Genomic DNA, 21,549 nt, shown 5'->3' with positions numbered 1-21,549 from the left:
ATGCTGCAGGCCTTTGTAACAACTGGCGGCCTGCAGCCTGTTAACTGTATAATAAAGACACCAATATTCTATATTTTAAAATGTAGCTTCTGGGATGATTTACCTTTCAACACTTTGTGACCACCTACAACCCATACTGCACCATCTGTTTTAGCCACATCACAATTCTATTTCCTTGACTAGTGTCTACCCTTTCCCCTCTCCAACCCTCTGTACTTTTTTCTGTTCAGTACTTGGGTTTGAATTCAGGGCTTGTATTTGCTAGGCAAATGCTTTACTACTTGAGCCATTCCAGCCATTATTGCTTTAGTTCCTTCTCCCTCCCCTAGTGGGCCTGGACTGCTATCCTCCTATTTATACTTCTCCCATAGCTAGGGTGACAGTAAAGTGTTACCCTGCCCAGCTTTTTATTGGATGAGATAGGATCTTGTGCACACACAGTGAGGCTGGCCTGGACCACCGTCCTGTTTATCCTGTTTATATGTCCTATATAGCTGAAATCACACATGTGAACCACTGCATCTGGTTCTCTACCATTTTGTCTGCTGGAATGTCTGCTCTCTTACATCCTAGGCCTCCATTCAACTTTTCCTCTTCCCTCAAAGTACGACCTCAGTGGTTAAGACCACAAAGCAAAGCTGATATAGTATACTTTCCCTTACAAGACAACCAGGGACCCCGAATAGATATTGGGGATGATAATGTGGCTTTAAATTTGGTTCTAGTTTAGCATGATGTGGGATTAAGCTCTATGGAGAGGCCTGCAGGACTCCTCTTCACCTCCCCCCACCCCCGCCCTGCTTCTGTATGTAACTCTTCCCACAGCCAGGGCTCGTGCCACCCCTCAGAAGAACGGGGCAGTGGCTGCTGAGTCACACAGGTCATTGTGGTTCTGCCAGGAATGGAGCTGTGTCTCCTGGCGTTTTTCCAGTTGCCCTTGTGTCAGACTGCTGTGACCATGCTGGAACACAGCCTTCCCACTGTGCTCCACAGTGAGATCCTTCAACGCATTCAGACACCATTTATTCATGTCAGCGTTTGCTCCCACCTGGTCCCATTCCCTTTCACCCCAGCGCTTATGATCACCGTACCAAAGTAATGTTGTGCTTGAATTTGACACTTCCCAGTGTGTCCTCAGGCTTTGCAGGCTTCTCATTTTCTCCCGCACACCAGCTCTTTCATATGCAAACTCTGCTTCAGCACACGCTTTGCCAGGCTGCAGGGAGTCCTGTTACCTAGAGCTTTGTTTGTTCTTGCAAAACCAGTTATCTCCCAGCCACCTGGCTCACCCAGCAGGCCACTGCATAGCTGCAGAGAGTGGCTACAGAGTGGAAGGCAGGTGTTGGCTGGTCATGTGCCTGTGGCACAAGTCCTCAGCAGATGCATGGCATTCCTGAGCTGAGCCAGGTCTCACAGCAGGGGCGCTGCTAAGATCCACACACAACAGCTATTTGTTAGTTGAACTCATGTCATCTGTTGATGGTTGAACTGAGGAAAAGAGAGGACAGGAAACAGGATCTGAAGGCTCCTCCAATTCTCACCCCCATTTTAAGTCTGGTTTTGCTAAATAGCCTAGGTTGGCTTCCAACTCATGATCCTTATATCTTAACTTCCCAAGTGCTTGGCTTACAGGTATGTGCCACCACATCCAGTCCAATGTCCTTCAGTCAAATAATACAGGTGTTATATTTACAAAGCAGGGGCCATCTTTGAAATTCTGATCTTCAGAACAAACCGTGCATGTTTAGGTCAATCTATAGGACCCAGAGTCATAGTTCCATCCTGACCAGCCAAGCTCAGTGACAGCTCTCAGTTATCTCAACAGCTTCAGCTCCTGCCACAGATGTCACTGTAGTTTGATCTTGCTCAATCCTGATAAGTGCCTGACCTTAGGCTCTGAGCTGACGCACTGACTGCTGAAGATAGAAATCATCAGGGGGTCAAGTCCATGGGCCTCTGTGAGGCCCTGTGCACCTGGGATCTGAGGATCTCCATATTGTCTCTGTTCATTTCAAGATTCACATCTTCAGGGTCCCACTGTTGGGAAAAGGCACAAAGGATACCATCATGAAACAGACCCTTCCCATCTATCACAATCCCCAAATCCCAGTCCTGGTCCCAATGATCCAAGCACACACAAGACAGGAAGCCGGTCTGCTTACCTTCACAAGGATTTCTTTTCTATTCTTTTCTTGTGTATGTGTGTGCTGATACTGGGGCTTGAGCTCAGGGCCTGGTTGCTCTCCTTTAGCTTTTTCTCTGAAGGCTAGCATTCTACTACTTGAACCACAGTTCTACTTCTCTTCTGGTCATTAGTTGGAGATAAGGTTTCACAGACTTTGCTGCCCAGGCTGGCTTTGAATTAGAATCCTCCATCTCAGCCTACTGATTTTTTTGTTTTTTGTTTTTTAGGTCCGGTCGTGGGGCCTGAACTCTGGGCCTGGTCACTGTCCCTCAGCTCTTCAGCTCAAGGCTAGCACTCTACCACTTGAGCCATAGCACCACTTCCAGCTTTTTTTCTTTTTGCTTATGAGGAATCGAACCCAGGGCCCCAGGCATGCAAGGCAAGCGCTCTATCACTGAGCTACCTTCCCAGCCCCCAGCCTCCTGTTGTTTGTTTGTTTTTTTGCCAATCCTGGTGCTTGTACTAGGCCTGGGTACTGTCCTTGAGCTTCTTGTGTTCAAGGCTAGTGCTCTACCACTTGATTCACATGCCACTTCCGGCATTTTCTGTTTATGTGGTACTGAGGAATTGAACCCTTGTGCATGCTAGGCAAGCATTACCACCAAGCCATATTCCCCACCCTATTTTTGTTTTTGATATTCCTGGAGCTTGAACTATGTGCCTGGATGCTGTCTCTGAGCTCCTTTTGACTGAAGGCTAGCCCACTACCAGTTGAATCATAGCACCATGTCCAGCTTTTTCTGTGATTAATTGGAGATAAGAGTCAGAGATTTTCCTGCCTGGGCTGGCTTTGAACTGCGATCCTCAGCTCTCAGCCTCCTGAGTAGCTAGGATTATAGGCATGCACCACCAGCACATGTGTTTTTTTTTTTTTTTTTTGGACTTCAGAGTTTTACTCTGTAGCTGGAATGAGTGAGGGAATTTTAGGTATGCCCCACTACAACAGACTTTGATATTGTAGTCTTCTTTTGTGTGCATGTGGGGAGGGGGGAGAGGGGGATAGGGGGCCGGGGGAGGGCAGAACCAGAGCTTGAACACAAGGGTGGAGCTTTTGCTCGGCTTGCCTGGCTGGCACTCTACTACTTGAGCCACATCTCCAGTCCTGGCCAGTTTTCCTAGTACCTGAGGTAAGTATAGCTCTAAGGCAGGGAATTAATAAACAGTCATCCTCAACAGAATAGCCCCACTTCCCCTTCCCACTCTGCTTCCCGCCCCTTTTCCACTGTCCCCTGCTTTCAGCAAACCCTTATCCGGTCAGGCTGAGTCACATTCCCATCATCCTCCAAATTCCTAATGACTAATTCAGTCCTGGGTGAGACTATGTCTACCCTGTGGCCCAGGGAAGGAGTCCTATCTTGATCCTGCAGCCCAGTGAGTTCCCCTCCTCTTTCTGTTTCCACCTACACACCAACAGCCCTGGCCTTTTTTCTTTTCTTTTCTTTTCTTTTTTTGTCGGTCATGGGGCCTAAACTCTGGGTACTGTCCCTGAGCTCTTCAGCTCAAGGCTAGTGCTCTACTACTTGAACCACAGCACCACTTCTAGCTTATTCTACTTATGTGGTGCTGAGGAATCAAATCTAGGGCCTCATGCATGCAAGGCAAGCACTCTACCACTGAGCCACCTTCTCAGCCCCAGCCCTGGGCCTTTATTGGCCATCTGCCTTATCGAAGATGATAAACTCCTAAGGAGCAGGGTGCAGATCTGTCCATAACCCCCAGAGGGTGTTCTTACATTGTGGCTCCGTGGACTTAAACACTTAAACCCAATCCAGGTGGTGGGCACTGCCAATGGTGGGTTCATCATCCTGACCCATAAATATAGCAAGTAGAATTTGCAGAGGTAGGTATGATGGGTGAAAATAAATGTATGCATAGCATTGATGCAGCTGTTTGCCAAGTTATCCTGCCCTTCTTTTGTGTGTGTGTATGTGTGTGTGTATGCGTGCACATGCACACGTGTGCACACACACCAGTACTGGGGCTTGAACTCAGGGCCTAGTTGCTGTCCCTTCCCTTTTTTGCTCAAGGCTGCTGCTCTACTACTTGAGCCACAGCTCTACTTCTGGCTTTTGCTGGTTAATTGAATATAAAATTTTCATGGACTTTCCTGCCCTGGCTGGCTTTGAACCTCCAATTCAGATCTCAACTTCCTGAGTAACTAGGATTACAGGACTGAATCACTGGCACCTGGCTCCTTGTGCCCTTCTAAGATGATACTATAGAGAACCATGTGCTTGGGGCTATTTAGAAGTCCGAGCTACAGAGGCTAAGTGGGAGCAGGTCCTCCAGCCACTAGCTTGCTTTCTCTTCTCTGGGCCTTGGTTTCACTGTGTGTTATCTGTGTGGTTGAATCAGCAACTAGATATTATGGTCTCTTCGATTTCTGAGATTCTGTGACTGAGGATGCTGAATTGTCAAGTCATATTTGACACTGTCCAGTGACCCAGATACAAGAAGCAATGGTGATAAAGGATATGTCAGCCTGGGCAGGATAATCTCTTTGGGCAAGATCACAGACCTAGGCATGAACATGCACTCAGAACTCTGCCAGCTGCCCAGACTTAAGCTGAGCCAGGAGCCTTGGAGCCTCAGGTAAGGTCTTCAAGGCTCCCTGAGAATGTTTGTTATGTTGGCTATAAACAGTTTGGTTTGAAAAAAGAACCTCAAGTGATTTACTGTTAAGAATGGAATCAAGGGGGCTGGGAAGGTGGCTCAGTGGTAGAGCGCTTGCCTTGCATGCATGAGGCCCTGGGTTCGATTCCTCAGCACCACATAAGCAAAAATAAAAAAAAGCCGGAAGTGGCGCTGTGGCTCAAATGGTAGAGCGCTAGCCTTGAGCTGAAGAGCTGAGGGACAGGCCCAGAGTTCAGGCCCCACGACTGGACCTCCCCCCCCCCCCCAAAAAAAAAAAAAACGGAATCAAATTCTACTACTTGGTGACTTAAAAACTTACTGTATTAAAAAAGATCCTTAAAACCAGATATGGGTGGCTCACACCTGTAATCTACCTACTCAGTAAGCTATGAGATCTGAGGCTCATAGTTCAAAGCCAGCCTGGAAAGAAAGGACTATCAGACGATGACCTCTTCTTCTTCCTCCTCCTCTTCTTCTTCCTCTTCCTCCTCCTCCTCTTCCTCCTCTTCTTCCTCTTCTTCATTTTTCTCCTCCTCTTCCTCTTCCTTCTCTTCCTCCTCTTCCTCCTCCAGTCCTGGGGCTTGAACTCAGGGCCTGGGCACTGTCCCTGAACTTCTCTTTACTCAAGGCTAGCACTCTACCACCTGAGCCATAGAACTACTTCTGGCTTTTTCTGAGTAGTTTATTGGAGATAAGAGTCTCACAGACTTTCCTTCCTGGGCTGCCTTCCCACCATGACCCTCAGATCTCAGCCTCCTGAGTACCTAAGATTATAGGTGTGAGCCACTGGCAGTTATCTGTGAGCTTCTAATATCCAATTAAACACCCAAAAGCCAGAAGTGGATCCGTGGCTCAAGTGGTACAGTGAAAAAGTTCAAAGGACAGTACCCAGGCCTTGAGTTCAAGCCCCAGTACTGGCACTAATAACTAAATAAACAACATAAAACACTAAATGATCCCTGCATCTCCAGCGACTCTGCAACCATGGGACCAAGCCGATTTAGTTCATGTAGTTCAGCTCTCAGTACCTAACTGGGATTAGGCCAACCTCCTGGTGCCCACTTCTCAGTTGTGGTCACAGACCTGGATGAGTCCTTTAACCAAACTCTTTGCTGATATTATCCAAGATTCCAAGTAAAACAGCTCCCCGGCCCCTCAGCCTCTGACCCAGCTGCCTAAAGCAGTAGGTACCTGTTCTTTTCTCTGACTAGACTAGGTGCTCTTCTGGTGTTTCTCCCCACCCCCTCGGTATGGGGCTTGAACTCAGGGCCTGGATACTGTCCTTGAGCTTTTGGGGCTCAAGACTAGCATTCTACCACGTTGAGCCCCAGCTCTACTCTGGTTTTCTGGAAGCTAATTGGAGATAAGGGTCTCATGGACTTTCCTGCCTGGGCTGGCTTGGAATCATGATCCTCAGAGTAGTTCCTAAGGATGATAGGCGTGAGCTGCCAGTGCCCTGCACAGTGTGCCCTTCTGAAGCTGCAGTCTAGACCAGAGATCTCAGAATGTGCCTGGACCAAGTACAGCAGCAGACCCCTGTTTGCTGGTAATGGAGTCTGATGCTCAGGTCCCCACAGTCCTGGCTTGTTGGCAGCTCCCTTGCTGCCTCTCAGATGTTCTGATGGTTGATAACCATTATTTCAACTCCATCAATAGCTACTTAAGAGGTATTCGTGCTAATCCTGATATATTTAACTGCCTGCTAACTCAAACAACTGCCATTTTGCTCAGGTGAACTCTTTAAAGTAGATTAAGTCGTAGAAAATATTAAAATCTCTCTCTCCCACTCCCCAGATAGTACTGGAGTTTGAGCTTGAACTCAAGGCTATGTGCTTGCTAGTAGGTACTCTTATTACCTGAGCCATATTCCTAGCACTTTGTGTGCTTTAGTTATTTTTCAGGTAGGGTTTTGAGTTTTTTTACCCCTGGCCAGCCTTGGATCATGATTCTCCTACCTATCTATGACTTTTCATGTGCTGAGACTACATACTCAACCCAACCCACCACACCTAAGATGGGGTCTTGGTTTGCCTAGGCTGGTCTTAAACCTCCAATCCTCACGAGCTCAGCTTCCAGAGTAGTTGAGACTACAGGTATAAGCCACCACACTAAACTTGTTTTTTGTCTTTTGAGATAGGGTCTATGCTATATAGCCCAGGTTGCTCCCAGACACATAATCCTCTCTCAGCAAGATTGTAATCCTGTAATTGTCTGCAAACTTGGGATTACAGACATGTGCCACCATGCACATGCACATGCCTCATCTCTGGCTTCTAAATCTGCAGAACATTATTTTATTTTATTTTATTTTATTTTTGGGTCCAGTCGTGGGGCCTGAACTCTGGGCCTGGGCGCTGTCCCTCAGCTCTTCAGCTCAAGACTAGCGCTCTACCACTTGAGCCACAGCACCACTTCCAGCTTTTTTCTTTTTGCTTATGTGGTGCTGAGGAATCGAACCCAGGGCCTCAGGCATGCAAGGCAAGCGCTCTACCACTGAGCCACCTTCCCAGCCCCAGAACATTATTTTCAAGATTGGGGATCTGATACAGGCCCTTATGTATGCTAGGCAAATGCTGAACTTCTGTGCCACATCCCCAGCCCAAATAACTTTATATCAAGGGGCTGAGAATGTGACTTAATGGTAGAGTGCTTGCCTAGAATGCTTGAAGCCATTGGTTCGATTCCTCAGTACCACATAAACAGAAAAGGCTGGAAGTGATGCTGTGGCTCAAGTGGTAGAGTGCTAGCCATGAGCAAAAGAAGCTCAGGGACAGTGCCCAGGACCTGAGTTGCAGCCCCAGGACTGGCAAATTAATAATAATAATAATAGTAACAATAACAACAACAACAACAACAACAAAACACCTTTATGTCAAGCCTAGGCACAATGATGCTTGCTTGTAATGTCAACACTCAAGAGATTAAAGCAGGAGGCCCTACAGTTCAAGGGTACTCTGGGCTACATAGTAAGACACAGCATTTAAAAAAAAAAAAGAGCAAAAAGAGATGTACTCATTACTTATGTAAACACAGTCCCTCTGTACATCACCTTTATGGTAACAATAAAAAAAATTTTTAAAAAGGCACAGCAACAGAGTCTCCATAACGAACACATGGCTGGAAAGCAGGCATAATAAAATCAATTTGCGACATCAGAAGCAGTCCCGGGGGATGACCGGTACTGGGCTGTCAAAACATGCGCTCTCTTGTTCCCAGGGGCTGGGGTGGTGTGGAGACCGCAACCAGCTGCCCCAGGCCTAAGAAAAACAACATATGGGACTTTATCATAACAGCCACACCCAGTACTGCACTGGTGACCTGCAGCTACTCCGCCGGCTCACAGATCCTGTTCCAAATCACGTTTCTTCACTGGGTATGCATCCTCCCTGAGTCTCTCCTTGATTGGATTTATCATGAATAGCCCCAAAGCAGAAAGAACTTGGAAGTAAGGTTGCTGAAATCCCACCCATCCTCATCACTGCATCTCCGTTTTGCTTCCTTCTCTTATGTGGTGCTGGGGATGGAGCCTAGGGTCTCACCTATGCTAGGCAGGTGCTTTCCCACAGAGCTACACCTTTGGCCTGCATGCTATTTATTTAATTTATAACGGAATTCAGAGTCCTAAGCTCCCTCAGATTGCTTACTCACCACTGGCACTTTACCACTTGAGCCACACCTGTAGCCTGGCTTTTTGTTGGTTATTTTTGGAGATGGAATCTCACAGATTTTTCTGCCTGGGTTGGCTTCCAACCACAATCTCCTGGATCTCAGCCTCCTGAGTAGCTAGGATTACAATTGTGAGCCACAAGCACTGGACTCCATTCTCATTTTCACTAAAGGAGGTTTTAACAACACCAACAATAAAAAAAAAAAAAAAAAATAGAAACTAAAATCAAGGCATAAAAGTCCCTCCTGAAAAAGAGATAGCACAATTGTTCATACCTGCTCCAAGTTTAGGGCTTCCCAATACTTCTGCTGTAGGATAAAAAGAGAGACAGGGAAAAAATGTTGGACAGATTTTTTGCCACCATCACAGGGCAGTGCCCGGTGCCAGCTTGTCTGCTCAGTGAGCCAGGAGACAAAGCCTCATATGGTTGGGGACAAAGGGAAAGCTGATGGCATCAAGCAGTAAGGCAGCAGTGATCAGCAGTGACAATTTAGTTAAATGATCAACAGAATTACCATGATAGTTATGAAGGGCTTCAGATCCAGGGAAAAATAACTACATAGAGTTAAAAGTTACTATTATTAGAAATTACTATTATTAATGGTAATAATAACAATAATAAATTACCCAATTATTAACCACTTAGCTGAGATGATTCCATGGGAACCCATAAAACCAAGAAAGAGATACACATAAAATCCCCACTTGAAATATGAGGTGTTTGCCACTGGCCAAGACTCATTTTTCCTTAGCATTTGCTACATGCTTGGTCCCACTCCAAACCTCAAGTATGCCTGACTCAGGTTCTTGGAGGGCGGACACCAGTGTCTGTTCTCATTCTTCCAGTGCTTGCTTGCTTCTGTGGTGCCTGGGAGACATGTATTTCTGACACAAGAGCTAGGAATCTATGGGTGTCTATCAGGTTGGTTTGTGAATGCCTGGTCTGTTCAACAGACTTGTGCCAAGATGAACTGTCCACAGGACCTGGGCTGTTGAAATTGAAGTATTTGTTGTGTTCAAACTACGTACTATGTACATTCTCCAGACCCAGGCTTCTTATTACATAGAAACAAAGCCCCTACTGCTCAGCATTTTCCTTTCTTCCTTCCTTCCTTCCTTCCTTCCTTCCTTCCTTCCTTCCTTCCTTCCTTCCTTCCTTCCTTCCTTCCTCCCTCCCTCCCTCCCTTCCTTCCTTCCTTCCTTCCTTCCTTCCTTCCTTCCTTCCTTCCTTCCTCCCTCCCTTCCTTCCCTACTTCCTTCCTTCTGTCCTCTTTTTTCTTGCTCTCTCTCTCTCTCTCTCTTTCTCTTTCTCTCTCTCTCACCAGTCCTAGAACATGAACTCAAAACTTTTTGCTCAAGGCTAGCTCTCTGTCACTTGAGCCACAGCCACTTCTTGGTAGTTTACTGGAGAATAAGAGTCTCACTGACTTGCCTGCCTGACCTGGGATCCTCAGATCTTAGCTTCCTGAGTAGCTAGGGTTACAGCAGTGAGCCACCAGCACTCAGCTCAATTTTCATGTTAGACAATGAACACGGGTTTGAACTCTTCTGGGCCTTACACTTACTAGGCAGACATTCTGCCTCTTGAATCAGTCCCGTAACCTTTTTTTTTTGGTCAATTGTGGGGATTGAACTCTGGGCTTGGGTGCTGTCCCTGTGCTCTTCAACTCAAGGTGAATGCTCTACCATTTGAGCCACAGAGCCACTTCCTGTTTTCTAGTGGTTTATCGGAGATTAGAGTCTCACAGCCTTTCCTGCATGGGCTGGCTTTGAACTGTGATTCTCAGATCTCAGACTCCTGAGTAGCTAGGATTACAGGCATGAGCCACCAGCACCCAGCTCCCAGCTCCCAGTCCTATAACCTTTTTATGTTGGTTATTTTCAACATAAAACATTTATGCCCATGCTGGCCTGGCCTTTGATCCTTCTGCTTCTGCTTCTCAGCATTGCTGGGGTTTCAGGTGCACTCACCATTGTGTCTAGCCATTGGGCTTCCCCTGTAGTTTGGGAGAATAGACACGTATTACCACCCTCAGTCATTGGTGGAGAATAGGTCTCACAAACTTTTATGCCCAGGCTGGCCTCAAATCATAATTCTCCAATCTCTGCCTTCCGAATAGCTAGAACTGAGGGCTTCCGTCACTGCAACTTTTTTTTCCCCTTGAACTCAGGACCTTAAGTTCATTCAGCTTGTGCCACTACTTGGGCCATGCCACCAGCTCTACTTTTCTGCTGGTTATATGGAGATGAAGTCTCATAGATTTGTCTTCCCAGGCAGGTTTCAAACTCTGCTCCTCCAGTTATTAGTCTCTTGCATAGCTAGGATTACAGGCATGAGCCACCGGCACCTGGCTTAAACAACTTTTAAACTATGAAATCTTCAATTGTACACAAACAGTAAAACAATAATAGAATGATAACTGACAGCTCTATCCTGTTTATTTCATTTGGCTTCCCAATCATTTTATTTGGTATAGTATTTTAGATTTCTTTTTTTTTTGGGGGGGGAGGGGGGTGTCTGATTGTGAGGCCTGAACTCTAGGCCTGGGCGCTGTCCCTGAGCTCTTCAGCTCAAGGCTAGCACTCTACCACTTGAGCCACAGTGCCACTTCCGGCTTTTTTTCTTATGTGGTGCTGAGGAATCGAACCCAGGGCCTCAGGCATGCAAGGCATGCACTCTACCACCTTCCCAGCCCCTTGGTATAGTTTTTTAAAGTAAATAATTTCATTTATAAATATTTCAGAATGCACCTCTTAGATAAGAACTCTTCAAAAAGTCCCAAGCATAGTGCCATGTTAAATCTCACAAAAATCAGTGCTAATTCTTTTTTTTGTTGTTGTTGTTGGTCGTGAGGCCTGAACTCTGGGCCTGGGCGCTGTCCCTTGGCTCTTCAGCTCAAGGCTAGCACTCTACCACTAGAGTCATAGCTCCACTTCCGGCTTTTTCTGCTTCTGTAGTGCTGAGGAATCGAACCCAGGGCCTCATGTATGCAAGGCAAGTGCTCTACCACTGAGCCACCTTCCCAGCCCATCAGTGCTAATTCTTTAACATTCATCCTGTGTATGTGTGTCTATGTATATGCATGGGTGTGCGAAGGATAGAGCCCAGAGCCTCATGCATGCTAAGCATGAGTTCTGCCACTGAACTATACCCCCAGCTAGCATTTGTTCTGGAGTGCCATCTCAATGGAGGAAAATAAGTTAGAGGGAAAAAAAAGATTAATTGGGGGAGATACAAGTTACTAAAATAGTGGTTCCACACACATTGCAAAAAAAAAAAATGGAAATGCACATTATTAAAGCAGGGGTTAGATTTCCATTACAAATGTAAAGGAAATAAAAAGTTTAATAAATGCTAGTCTTCACTTTTCTTTCATCATCATCATCATCATCATCGTGTGTGTGTACTGGTACTGGGGCTTGAACTCAGGGCTTTGTGCACTTGCTTAGCTTTTTCCTCTTAAAGCTGGTACTTTACCAGCTGATCCACAACTTCACTTCCAGCGTTTCCACATTAATTGGAAATCATCATCGCACAGACTTTTCTGCTTACATTAGCTTTGAAGTGCAATCCTCAAATCTCAGCCTCCTGAGTAGCTGGGATTATAGGCATGAGCCACTGGCACCTGTCAGCCCTTCACTTTTCTTGAAAGATAATAGATATTCAGCAAACTGGAAATGGAAATTTATGGCTAGTATACATTTGTTTCTTTAAACAATGTTACCAATTGTGATGTGGTATCCTGGATTGCATCATAGAAAAGAGAAAGAACATGGATTTTTAAAAAAGGAATGAAGTTCAAATAAATCCTGCCATTTAGTTGATAGCAATGTGCCAATGCTAATGTTTTGATAAATGTAACATGTTATATAAGGTGTGAGCACAGGAAAGCTGGGCAAAGAGGCAGGAATTCAGAATTACCCATGAAAACTTTCTACATATGGAACATTATTCTCCAAGTCAAAAGTTTATTTAAAGCTAAGCAAACAAACCAACAAACAAGTAGGCTAAAGTGTGCCCCAGCTGAACTGAACCCTTGAAACAAACTTTCCAATTCTGCAGCAGCACAGGCAGCCTCAAATGAAAGAAGAGTGCCCTCTGGTGGAGAAAGTAGTCAACAAGTTACTCTTGTTTTGTTTTTAAATTTTTTCAAGTTACTCTTGTTTTCTTTGTTTTTAAATTTTTATCTAGGATTGTACAATAAAGGATAAAGTAGGGAGAAATGGAAAAACAGAAGCACTTCCTGATTCCTATGTAGGAAATGGAAGTTCAAAACTCAAAATGAGAGTTTCTATCTGTAGCCTTTATACTCTGGGGACTTGTAGAAAACACCTTCATCTTACATAATGGTTCTGGGTGGGTAAGATGGGTGGAGAAGTGGTCTAGGCCCACTCAAAACACAGGGACAATAGGTGCTTTTAGGACTTCCTTTGCCAGGCCTGCCTTTTAATTCTCTCTTTACCCATTGTAAAAAGTTTACAGCTACTTTTGCCAGCCCCTCCCTCTTGGTTTGTATTCTGTAATACAAAGTAATAGTAAACTACCATTCCCAGCTTATAGTTTGGGATGAAAGTCTTGTTAACTTTTTGCCTGAGCTGATTCTCAGCCTAATCTTCTCAATTCTTGCTTCTCCAGTAGCTGGAATTGCAAGTATGTTGCCTAGCCCCCTATATTACTGTTAAAAACTGAAGAGAGAAAAAAGCTACAGGATCTCCTGCTCATAAACTAAATAATCAATATTAAGCTTCACAATTCTCCTTGGCCTGTGGGCGTGAGTCTATAATGAGAGGTTATCTCTACAAGGCCCTGGTAACCTGTGTTGTCCCCAGTGAGTGTGGTTTATGGTGTGAGTAGAAAGTCTGTGCCAGGGGAGAGTGGGGCTAAGGAAGCTGAGCTTCTAAAAGCTATTCCCTTTTATTTTTTATTTTTGTCAGAAGTGGGACCTGAACTCTTGGCCTGGCGCTGTCCCTCAGCTCTTCAGCTCAAGGCTAGCGCTCTACCACTTGAGCCACAGTGCCACTTCCAATTTTTTCTGCTTATGTGGTGCTGAGGAAATGAACCCTGGGCTTCGTGCATGCAAGGCAAGCGCTCTACCACTGAGCCACCTTCCCAGCCCCCATTCCCTTTTAATGTGTGCCAAAGTATTCATTTCCACCTGCTTAATTTAAAAAGGTGATCTTGGGTCCCTAGAGTTAACAAATTTCATACAACAGACTCCTAAAAGAGGAGAGAATGGACAGTCAGGGAAGCACCAGTGCACAAGGTCTGCAAAACTGAGAAAGATCTCAAACCATGAGGCAGGTTGCTGATGTTTTCTAGGCTGCTGTGCACTCATGACCTAATCTGGGGGTGGAGAGAGATGGAAGGAGAGGGGGTGGGGAGAGAGAGCAAGAGACAGCGGAAGAGAGAGTGGATATATAGCCAGACACTCTTGTTTCCACTGCGCAAATGTTCCTCCCCTTTCCCTGCCAGTCTCACCCATGCCACTCTACTCCCCTCTTCTCACTGAGCGTGCCCTGTGTGGTGAGGTCCTTTCCCCAGTGTTCATTACTCCCCCCCCCCGGCCTTGGTGCTTAGCCATGACTGTGGCTTCAGGCTGCCCAGCATAGGCTTTGGTGCATGTTCTAAAACTGGATCTTGTCTTTCCTTTTTCTCTTTCCTTTTCTTCCCTCCCTCCCTCCCTCCTTCCCTCCCTCCTTCCTTCCTTCCTTCCTTCCCTCCCTCCCTCCCTCCTTTCTTCCCTCTTTTCCTTCCTTCCTTCCTTCCTTCCTCCCTTTCTCCCTTTCTCTCTCCCTTTCTCTCTCTTTCTTTCTTTCTTTCTTATTTCTTTTTTTTTTTTGGGGGGGGGGGTCCGGTCGTGGAGCCTGAACTCTGGGCCTGGGCGCTGTCCCTCAGCTCTTCAGCTCAAGGCTAGCGCTCTACCATTTGAGCCACAGTGCCACTTCCGGCTTTTTTTCTTTTTGCTTATGTGGTGCTGAGGAATCGAACCCAGGGCCTCATGCATGCAAGGCAAGCGCTCTACCACTGAGCCACCTTCCCAGCCCCTTTCTTATTTCTTTCTCTCTGCCAGTCCTGGCACTTGAACTCAGAGCCTGGGCCCTGTCTGAGCTTTGTTTGAGCAACACTAGCACAATACTACTTGAGCCACAGCTCCACACTTCCAGCTTTTTGGTGGTTAACTGAAGATAAGAGTCTCATAGGTTTTTCTACCATGGCTGGCTTCTAGCCCTGATCCTCAGATATCGGCCTCCAGAGCAGCTAGTGAGGCCTACATTTCTACACATAACACGAATGACCCAGGAATACAATCTCCAGGATAGTGTTCTCAACTATGTCAATGATTCAGGGACAAAGCCAACACTGCCACACCCTTCCCTCCCCAGACCAGAGGCCAACCGTGGAGGGCAGGTGAAGCAGGGTGCTCTGGCACTCCAGAAGAAGGGAGCCACTGACCCTGGGGGGTTATGGGTGACCTCACAGAGCAAGTGCCATAAGGGGGAGGATCTGGCCATGCAAATGTGAGCAAAGTGAACTCTGGGAGGAAAGGCCCAGAGGCCTAGGGACAAGGAAGAGCCCACAGTCAAACCATAGTGCCAGGTGAGACTGGCAAGCTGGTAAGCATCTGGAACATCACTCTAAGGTCTATGGACTTTATCCCACCATAAATGGCTCTGAGTTTATTTCAGGGCCTAGAACAAGTTTGACAAATTTGGGGACACACAATAAGTAACTGATATTTTTGCTAAATAAGGCCATTACAAAAACAACCAAACCTAAACCAAAATCTCAACACCACTTTTTGTTGTTGTTGTTGCCAATACCAGGATTGAACTCAGGGACTCAAGCTTGTTCAGCTGGCTTGCTCAACTAGGACTCTACCACTTGAATCATTCCCTTACCCTAGCCTTTTGCTGGTTAGTTGGAGGTAAAATGAGTCTCAGGATTTGTCAGCTCAGGCTGTATTTGAGCCTCCTGAGTAGCTAGGATTATAGGCATGAGCCATCAGCACCCAGTCAACTCCACTACTTATTACCGTCATTTCATTTCATAAAAGAGCATTTAACACATGCAAAAAAAAGTTAGAAGGACACACACACACACACACACACACACACAAACACACATATGCACACTAAAACCGGCACCCTCCTGCCAAAACACACTCAACTACTTCATCATCCTCCATTTTCCTCAGACAAGTAGAAACTTTCTCATCAAATGGGAGCTGGGATGGAGAGCCACAGGACAGTCATACTTGAGTGACGCCTGCTGTGCCTCCAAGATGCCACCTGCCAATCTATGGTGACTGCCATAGGCCACCACTGGCACCACAGGGCAGAGCTGGGGGGTCCTTAGGATGAAGAAGTGCTCCCATGGTCAAATGGGTTGGAGGACCTGGAAATCTTAAACTTTATTTCTCATGCATTTACTTCTCTAGGACTTGAATGAGCAAGTGGCTCATGATGGCTGGATCCTGACAACACATCTTCTCCTTACCAGGCTGACCATGCCAGCACTTAGTCCTGCCCTAGTTTGGGAGGTCCTTGAGCAAAGGGTGGGACCCACCTACAGGTTCATTCATGATACAGCAGGCATGAGGCAAGCAAGGCAGGATGACAGAGGTGCCATACAAGGCCAGGCCACTCCCCCTCACCCCCCCACCCCCACCCTGCAAGTGTTGGTGAATAACACAGCCATGCACCCGCTCGCCAGGGGGGTGGTGTACCTCCAGGTCGGAGCTGATGGAGGAGACCTCAGAGGAGCTGCTGGAGGACACTCGGGCCCGGATGACCTGGACGGGAGGGTACGAAGGAGGCTCCTGCAGGGACGCATCGCCTGCAATCATCTGTCCATCACCTGGCAACCTGGTGGCGCTGCAGCTTGCCTGCAGGGGGTGTGGAAAAGAGAAAACAGGGACACTTGGTGCTTCTGAAGAGCCAAAGCATTCCCTTGCTTCAGGATCCAAGGGAATAAGAGGTGGGCAGGGCAGGGCCTGGCTGATGTCCTGGTCCCTTGTTCTCCAGAGTGGCCAGTGCCTTGGTTGCCATGTACCCTTCCAGACATTCTACACACTTTCTTAAGTGCACATACATGTATTTGCCTCTATTTCTGGGAATGATGGTATAGTCTTCATTATTTTACACTCTGTGTGTGTATGTGTGTGTGTATACGTGTGCATGTGTGTGTGTATGTGTTGTACGGAGGCTTGAGTTCATGGCCTCTTGCTCTTTTGGCTTTTTGGTCATGACTCTTGCCTCCACTTTCAGCTTTTTGCTGGTTAACTGGAAATAAGAGCCATAAGAATTGTCTAAGCTGGGTGCCAGTGGCTTATGCATGTAATCCTAACCACTCAGGAGGCCAAGATCTGAGGATTGTGGTTTCCAGCCTAGGCAGGAAAGTCCATGAGATTCTTCTCTCCAATTAACCACCAGAAAACCGGAAGTGGTGTTGTGACTCAAAGTGGTAGAGTACCAGTCTTGAGCTGAAGACCTAAGGGAGAGCACCTAGGCCCAGAGTTCAAACCCCATGATAAAAGAAATTAAAAATAAATAAATAAAAATGGGGGCTGGGAAGGTGGCTCAGTGGTAGAGCGCTTGCTTTGCATGCATGAGGCCCTGGGTTCGATTCCTCAGCACCACATAAGCAAAAAAGAAAAAAGCCGGAAGTGGTGCTGTGGCTCAAGTGGTAGAGTGCTAGCCTTGAGCTGAGGGACAGCACCCAGGCCCAGAGTTCAGGCCCCACAACCGGACCTCCCCACAAAAAAATTGTCTGCTCTGTGGCTTTGAGCCTTGATCCTCAGATCTCAGCCTCTTGAACCAACCAGGATTACAGGTGTGAGCCACTGGCACCTACTCTCTTACACCCCTATTTTCACCTAACAATATTGCCTTAGAGGGGTTCTATGTCAGAAGTTTGGGAGGCATGGGTTAGCATAGCCCATTTAACCATTATAGCCTTCTGATGGATGCTTGGGGTGTTTCCCACCTTCCTTACTGCAATCAGTACTGACCACACTACAGTACAGCAAACACCCGGAGATCTCAAGAGTACAGGCAAAACTGAAGGATCCAAGGGGATGTGCATTTTAATGTGGAAAACACATGTCCCACTGAGGCTTTGCCAGCTCATGCCAGCACATGGACGCTGGGCGGTATGGGAGGACAATGAACATGGAGCACCTGTCTGTCTGTCTGCCTGTCTTGCTTCCCACAGCACTCACAGGTGCTTCCTCAAAGATCAGTGATGCTCCACCAGCTGGACTTTTGCAAGATGGTAGGTTTTCCACCGACCTGCCATACAGGTGTCTCTCTCTGCTTTCTGGATGGGATTCTTCCACTAAAGCGCTCTGCAGTCTCAGAAGGAAATTTGTCCTCTCTGAATCTCCATCTCCTAACCTATCGAAAGGGGTGGCCTAGCCCTTCAACGGGTGTCATGGGGCTGTGACGTGGACACACAGGAAGAGTGGCTACATGTGCTGGGTCTCAATCGCGCAGGCCTGGTCCTCAGCATACTCAGTGCTCTGTCCAGTCCATGTGAGTCTGGAGGAAGACTACAAAGGAACAAGGCAGCTTCCAGAAGCAACCTAGAAGCACAAATGTGGCCCTGATGCCCTCTGCAGAAGGTTCTGTGGACAGGGAGGCAGGTGCTCTTATAACAGCAAAGAGAGAATCCTATAGTCTCCCTGGGGGAACTGCCACACTCCAGTCAACAGCTGAGTGGACTTTTCAATGTCCCTAGCAAGGATGATGCCTCCCTGGGGTCCCACATCACTAGCAGATGCTCCCCTGCTCCTTTTGGAGTCTCCTTAGGACCAGCAATGTCAGCAGGTACCTCTGCGCTCTCCTCACCAAACAGAATGGCCAACGAGTCACCAGTGGTCTCAAACATGCCCATTAAAGAAGGAAAAGAGAGCAATAATACTAGCTAAGGGAGCAGGTACAGTGGAGCAGAAGGCACTGTTCTATTTTTTTCTTTCTGTGCTATTACTGGGGCTTGAAATCAGGGTCTTCCTCCTCTCCTTTCCTTTCCCTTTCCTTTTCCCTTTCCCTTTCCTTTCTTGTTAGTCATTCAGCTTGAACTCCTAGCTACACAGAAGGCTCAGATCTGAGAATTGTGGTTCAAAGCCAGCCCAGGTAGGAAAGCACACAAGACTCTCTATCTCCAATTATCTACCAAAAACCCAAAAATGGAGCTTTTGATCAAGTGGTAGAGTGCTAGCCTTGAGCAAAAAAGCTCAGAAACAGCATTTAGACCCGAAGTTCAAGCCCCAGGACCAACACACACACACAAACACACACACACACACACACACACACACACACACGTCTCAGGACCAACACACACACACACACACACACACACACACACACACACACACACACCAGTCTAAGTTTTCTGCCTAGACTTTGAACTACAATTTCAGATTCCAGCCTTCTCCTGAGTAGCTAGGATTAGTGGTGTTGGGTCAGGTCCTAGACAGGCATAGTTTGAAGCCTATTGCTGTGGGATCTTGGGCAAGTTACTTAACTTCCCTGTACCTCAGACTTTTTGTTGTTGTTGTTGTTGTTGGTCATGGGGCTTGAACACTGGGCTTGGATGTTGTCCTTGTGCTCTTCAGCTCAAGGCGAGCGCTCTATTGCTTGAGCCACAGCACCACTTCTGGTTTTCTAGTGGTTTATTGGAGATAAGAGTCTCACGGACTTTCTTGCCCAAGTGGGCTTTGAACCGAGATCCTCAGATCTAGCCTCCTGGATAGCTAGGATGACAGGCATGAGCCAACGGCACCCAGCTGTTGTTTGTTTTTTAGTGCTGGGGATCAAATTCAGTACCTTGCACGTGACAAGCAAGCATTCTACTATTAAAACGACATTCCCAGCCCCTCTTGTTTGTTTGTTTGTTTTGAGACAGGTTCTTGGTACCGTGTCCAGGCCAGTCCCAAACTCCTGGGTTCAAGCAATCTTCCTGCCTCAGACTCGTGAGGCAAGCATCTCTGGGACTATGGCATATACTACCACTCTTGGTATTGTGCCTTAAGTTAAAATGACAATTATTAGGGCTGGAGTGTGGCTCAAGTCTACAGCACCTGCTTAGCCAGTCTAGCAGGCAAGTTTATGAGGCTCTTATCTCCAATTAACCGGCAAAAAGCAGGAAGTAGAGCTGTGCCTCAAGTGGAAGAGTGCCAGCCTTGAGCAAAAAAAAAAGCTCAGCGACAGCACCCAGGCCCTGAGTTCAAGCCCCATACCTGCACACACACACACACACACACACACAGACAAATATACATATAAAAACAAATCTGTATACAGAACTTAGACTGGTACTCCAGCCCATTATAATAAACACCAAGAAAGCATTGGCTGTTGCTCAGAGCCATTACTATTAGGTCTGTTTAGTCTGGCAAGTAGCCCTCAGAAAGCAGGCTGCCACAGAGTGCTGTCGCTAGAGCTGAGGAAGGTGGCTACCGTCCAGGGTGGGAAGGCAGTAGGCTCCAGGCTCCCTGTCTGCCAGATAACTCTTGCCCCCTGGTGGACACAAAAGGAAGAGCATGGGTAGGAGCTCAGACTTGGTGAGATTTGGGGCTCTTGAGAGAATGAGGTAGAACATGTACTTCCTTCAGGTCGGTTCCCCAGCAAAAGCCCACCCAAAGCCCACCCAACAGTGATGTACAATTGCTGTGAAAGTAACCATAACCAACCCTACTTGCCCTCCCTCTCTTCCATCTCCTCCCCAGCCCTTCTTTCCTCTCTTTACTTCCTCTTCCATCCTTCCCCCTTTCCCTCCCTTCCTTTTTCCCTCCCTTGCTGTACTAAGGATCCAACCCAAGGCCTCATACATGCTAGGTAAGCACTCTCCCATTAAGTTCCATCCCAGCATCCCATCCTAGAAGCTTCTGAAAGTTCTTTTTCAATAGTTCCAAGATGGAAAATGGTCTATTGCCACCCTTCAGGAATCTGCTACTAAAATTCTGTTTCCTCCAGCTCCCTCCACCCCGCAAGTTCCATGGGCACAGTGGGCTCCTCACAGTAAAGGCATGCCCTCTCTGGGAACTTCCCAGAGAAGTCATGCCCAACATCCAAGGAAACATCAACAGCAAAGAGGAAGGCCCCAGCTCCTCTGAGCGTCCCCTGGGCAGCTGGACAGGGACCACCTCAGTGAGCAACATGCTCAGATTGTACCTTCACAGAGGGCTTGTGACTCCCAGAAGAATTCAGACAGGAGACAAAGGGCACAAGGCTCCAAGATGGACAGCAAGGGGTTCACACCTGTAATCCTAGCTACTCAGATCTGAGGATAGTGGCTCAAAAACAGCCCAGGCAGGAAAGTCTGTAAGACTCTTATCCCCAGTTGACCACCAAAAAGACAGAAGTGGAAGCTGTGGCTCACATGGTAGAGCACTAGCCTTGGGAGAAAAGAAAAGAAAGAACAGAAAAGAAAAGAAAAACCTAAGAGCATGAGGCCCTGAGTTCAAGCCTAAGTGCTGGCATGTGCATACATGTGTGTATGCACACCATACACACACACACTCAAGATGGACAGCACACAGAAATATGACTGTACTAAGTGCTTTAAGACATTGTTCCTCAGCTATGAGGGAGGGGGTGGGAACCCAGCAAGGAAGCTATTTCTCCCTGGGGGCCTTTGGGGTGGGTAACAACTGTTGCAGTTTGAGAGCTCCGATCCATAGGCAGAGGGGTAGAGAACCCCTGTGCAGCAGGAAGGGAGAGACACAGGGCAGAGAATGGAGGGGGGGGGGTCGGCGGTACACAGCACGCAATGTGGGCACAGCAGGAAGGGATCGGGGCTGGGCCTAAGGGTGTTGGAGTCTCTGTAAGATTAGCCAGAAGTCTATTTATTTATTTATTGATACTGGTACTGGGACTTGAACTCAGATCCTGGACATTGTCTTTTAGAGTTTTGGGTTTTTTTGGGGGGGGGGTCCAGTCATGGGGCCTGAACTCTGGGCCTGGGCGCTGTCCCTCAGCTCTTCAGCTCAAGGCTAGCACTCTACCACTTGAGCCACAGCGCCACTTCCGGCTTTTTTCTTTTTGCTTATGTGGTGCT

At 47.2% G+C, this 21,549-nt stretch overlaps 1 protein-coding gene across 4 annotated transcripts in view; it reads right to left on the bottom strand.

Moving 5' to 3' along the window:
- Positions 1-813: 813 nt before the first annotated feature.
- Tmem44 (transmembrane protein 44) overlaps positions 814-21,549 on the bottom strand; it is a 36,158-nt gene continuing 15,422 nt past the window's right edge. For 2 of the 4 annotated variants that reach the window (XM_042668531.1, XM_042668540.1), the window contains exons 9-11: positions 16,214-16,372; positions 8,762-8,794; positions 814-2,037 (exon numbers count right to left, since the gene is read on the bottom strand). In XM_042668531.1, coding sequence (XP_042524465.1) covers positions 1,933-2,037; positions 8,762-8,794; positions 16,214-16,372 — 297 coding nt within the window. In that variant the 3' untranslated portion in view covers positions 814-1,932. The remainder of the gene's footprint in view (positions 2,038-8,761; positions 8,795-16,213; positions 16,373-21,549) is intronic. The other 2 variants (XM_042668533.1, XM_042668549.1) reach the window with 1 other exon arrangement.

This window comes from Dipodomys spectabilis, unplaced genomic scaffold (assembly GCF_019054845.1).
Source record: "Dipodomys spectabilis isolate Male_0828 unplaced genomic scaffold, ASM1905484v1 ptg000017l, whole genome shotgun sequence".
NCBI lineage: Eukaryota > Metazoa > Chordata > Mammalia > Rodentia > Heteromyidae > Dipodomys > Dipodomys spectabilis.
Note: the sequence above shows the minus strand (reverse complement) of the source record. Positions and strands in the feature narration are given on the sequence as shown.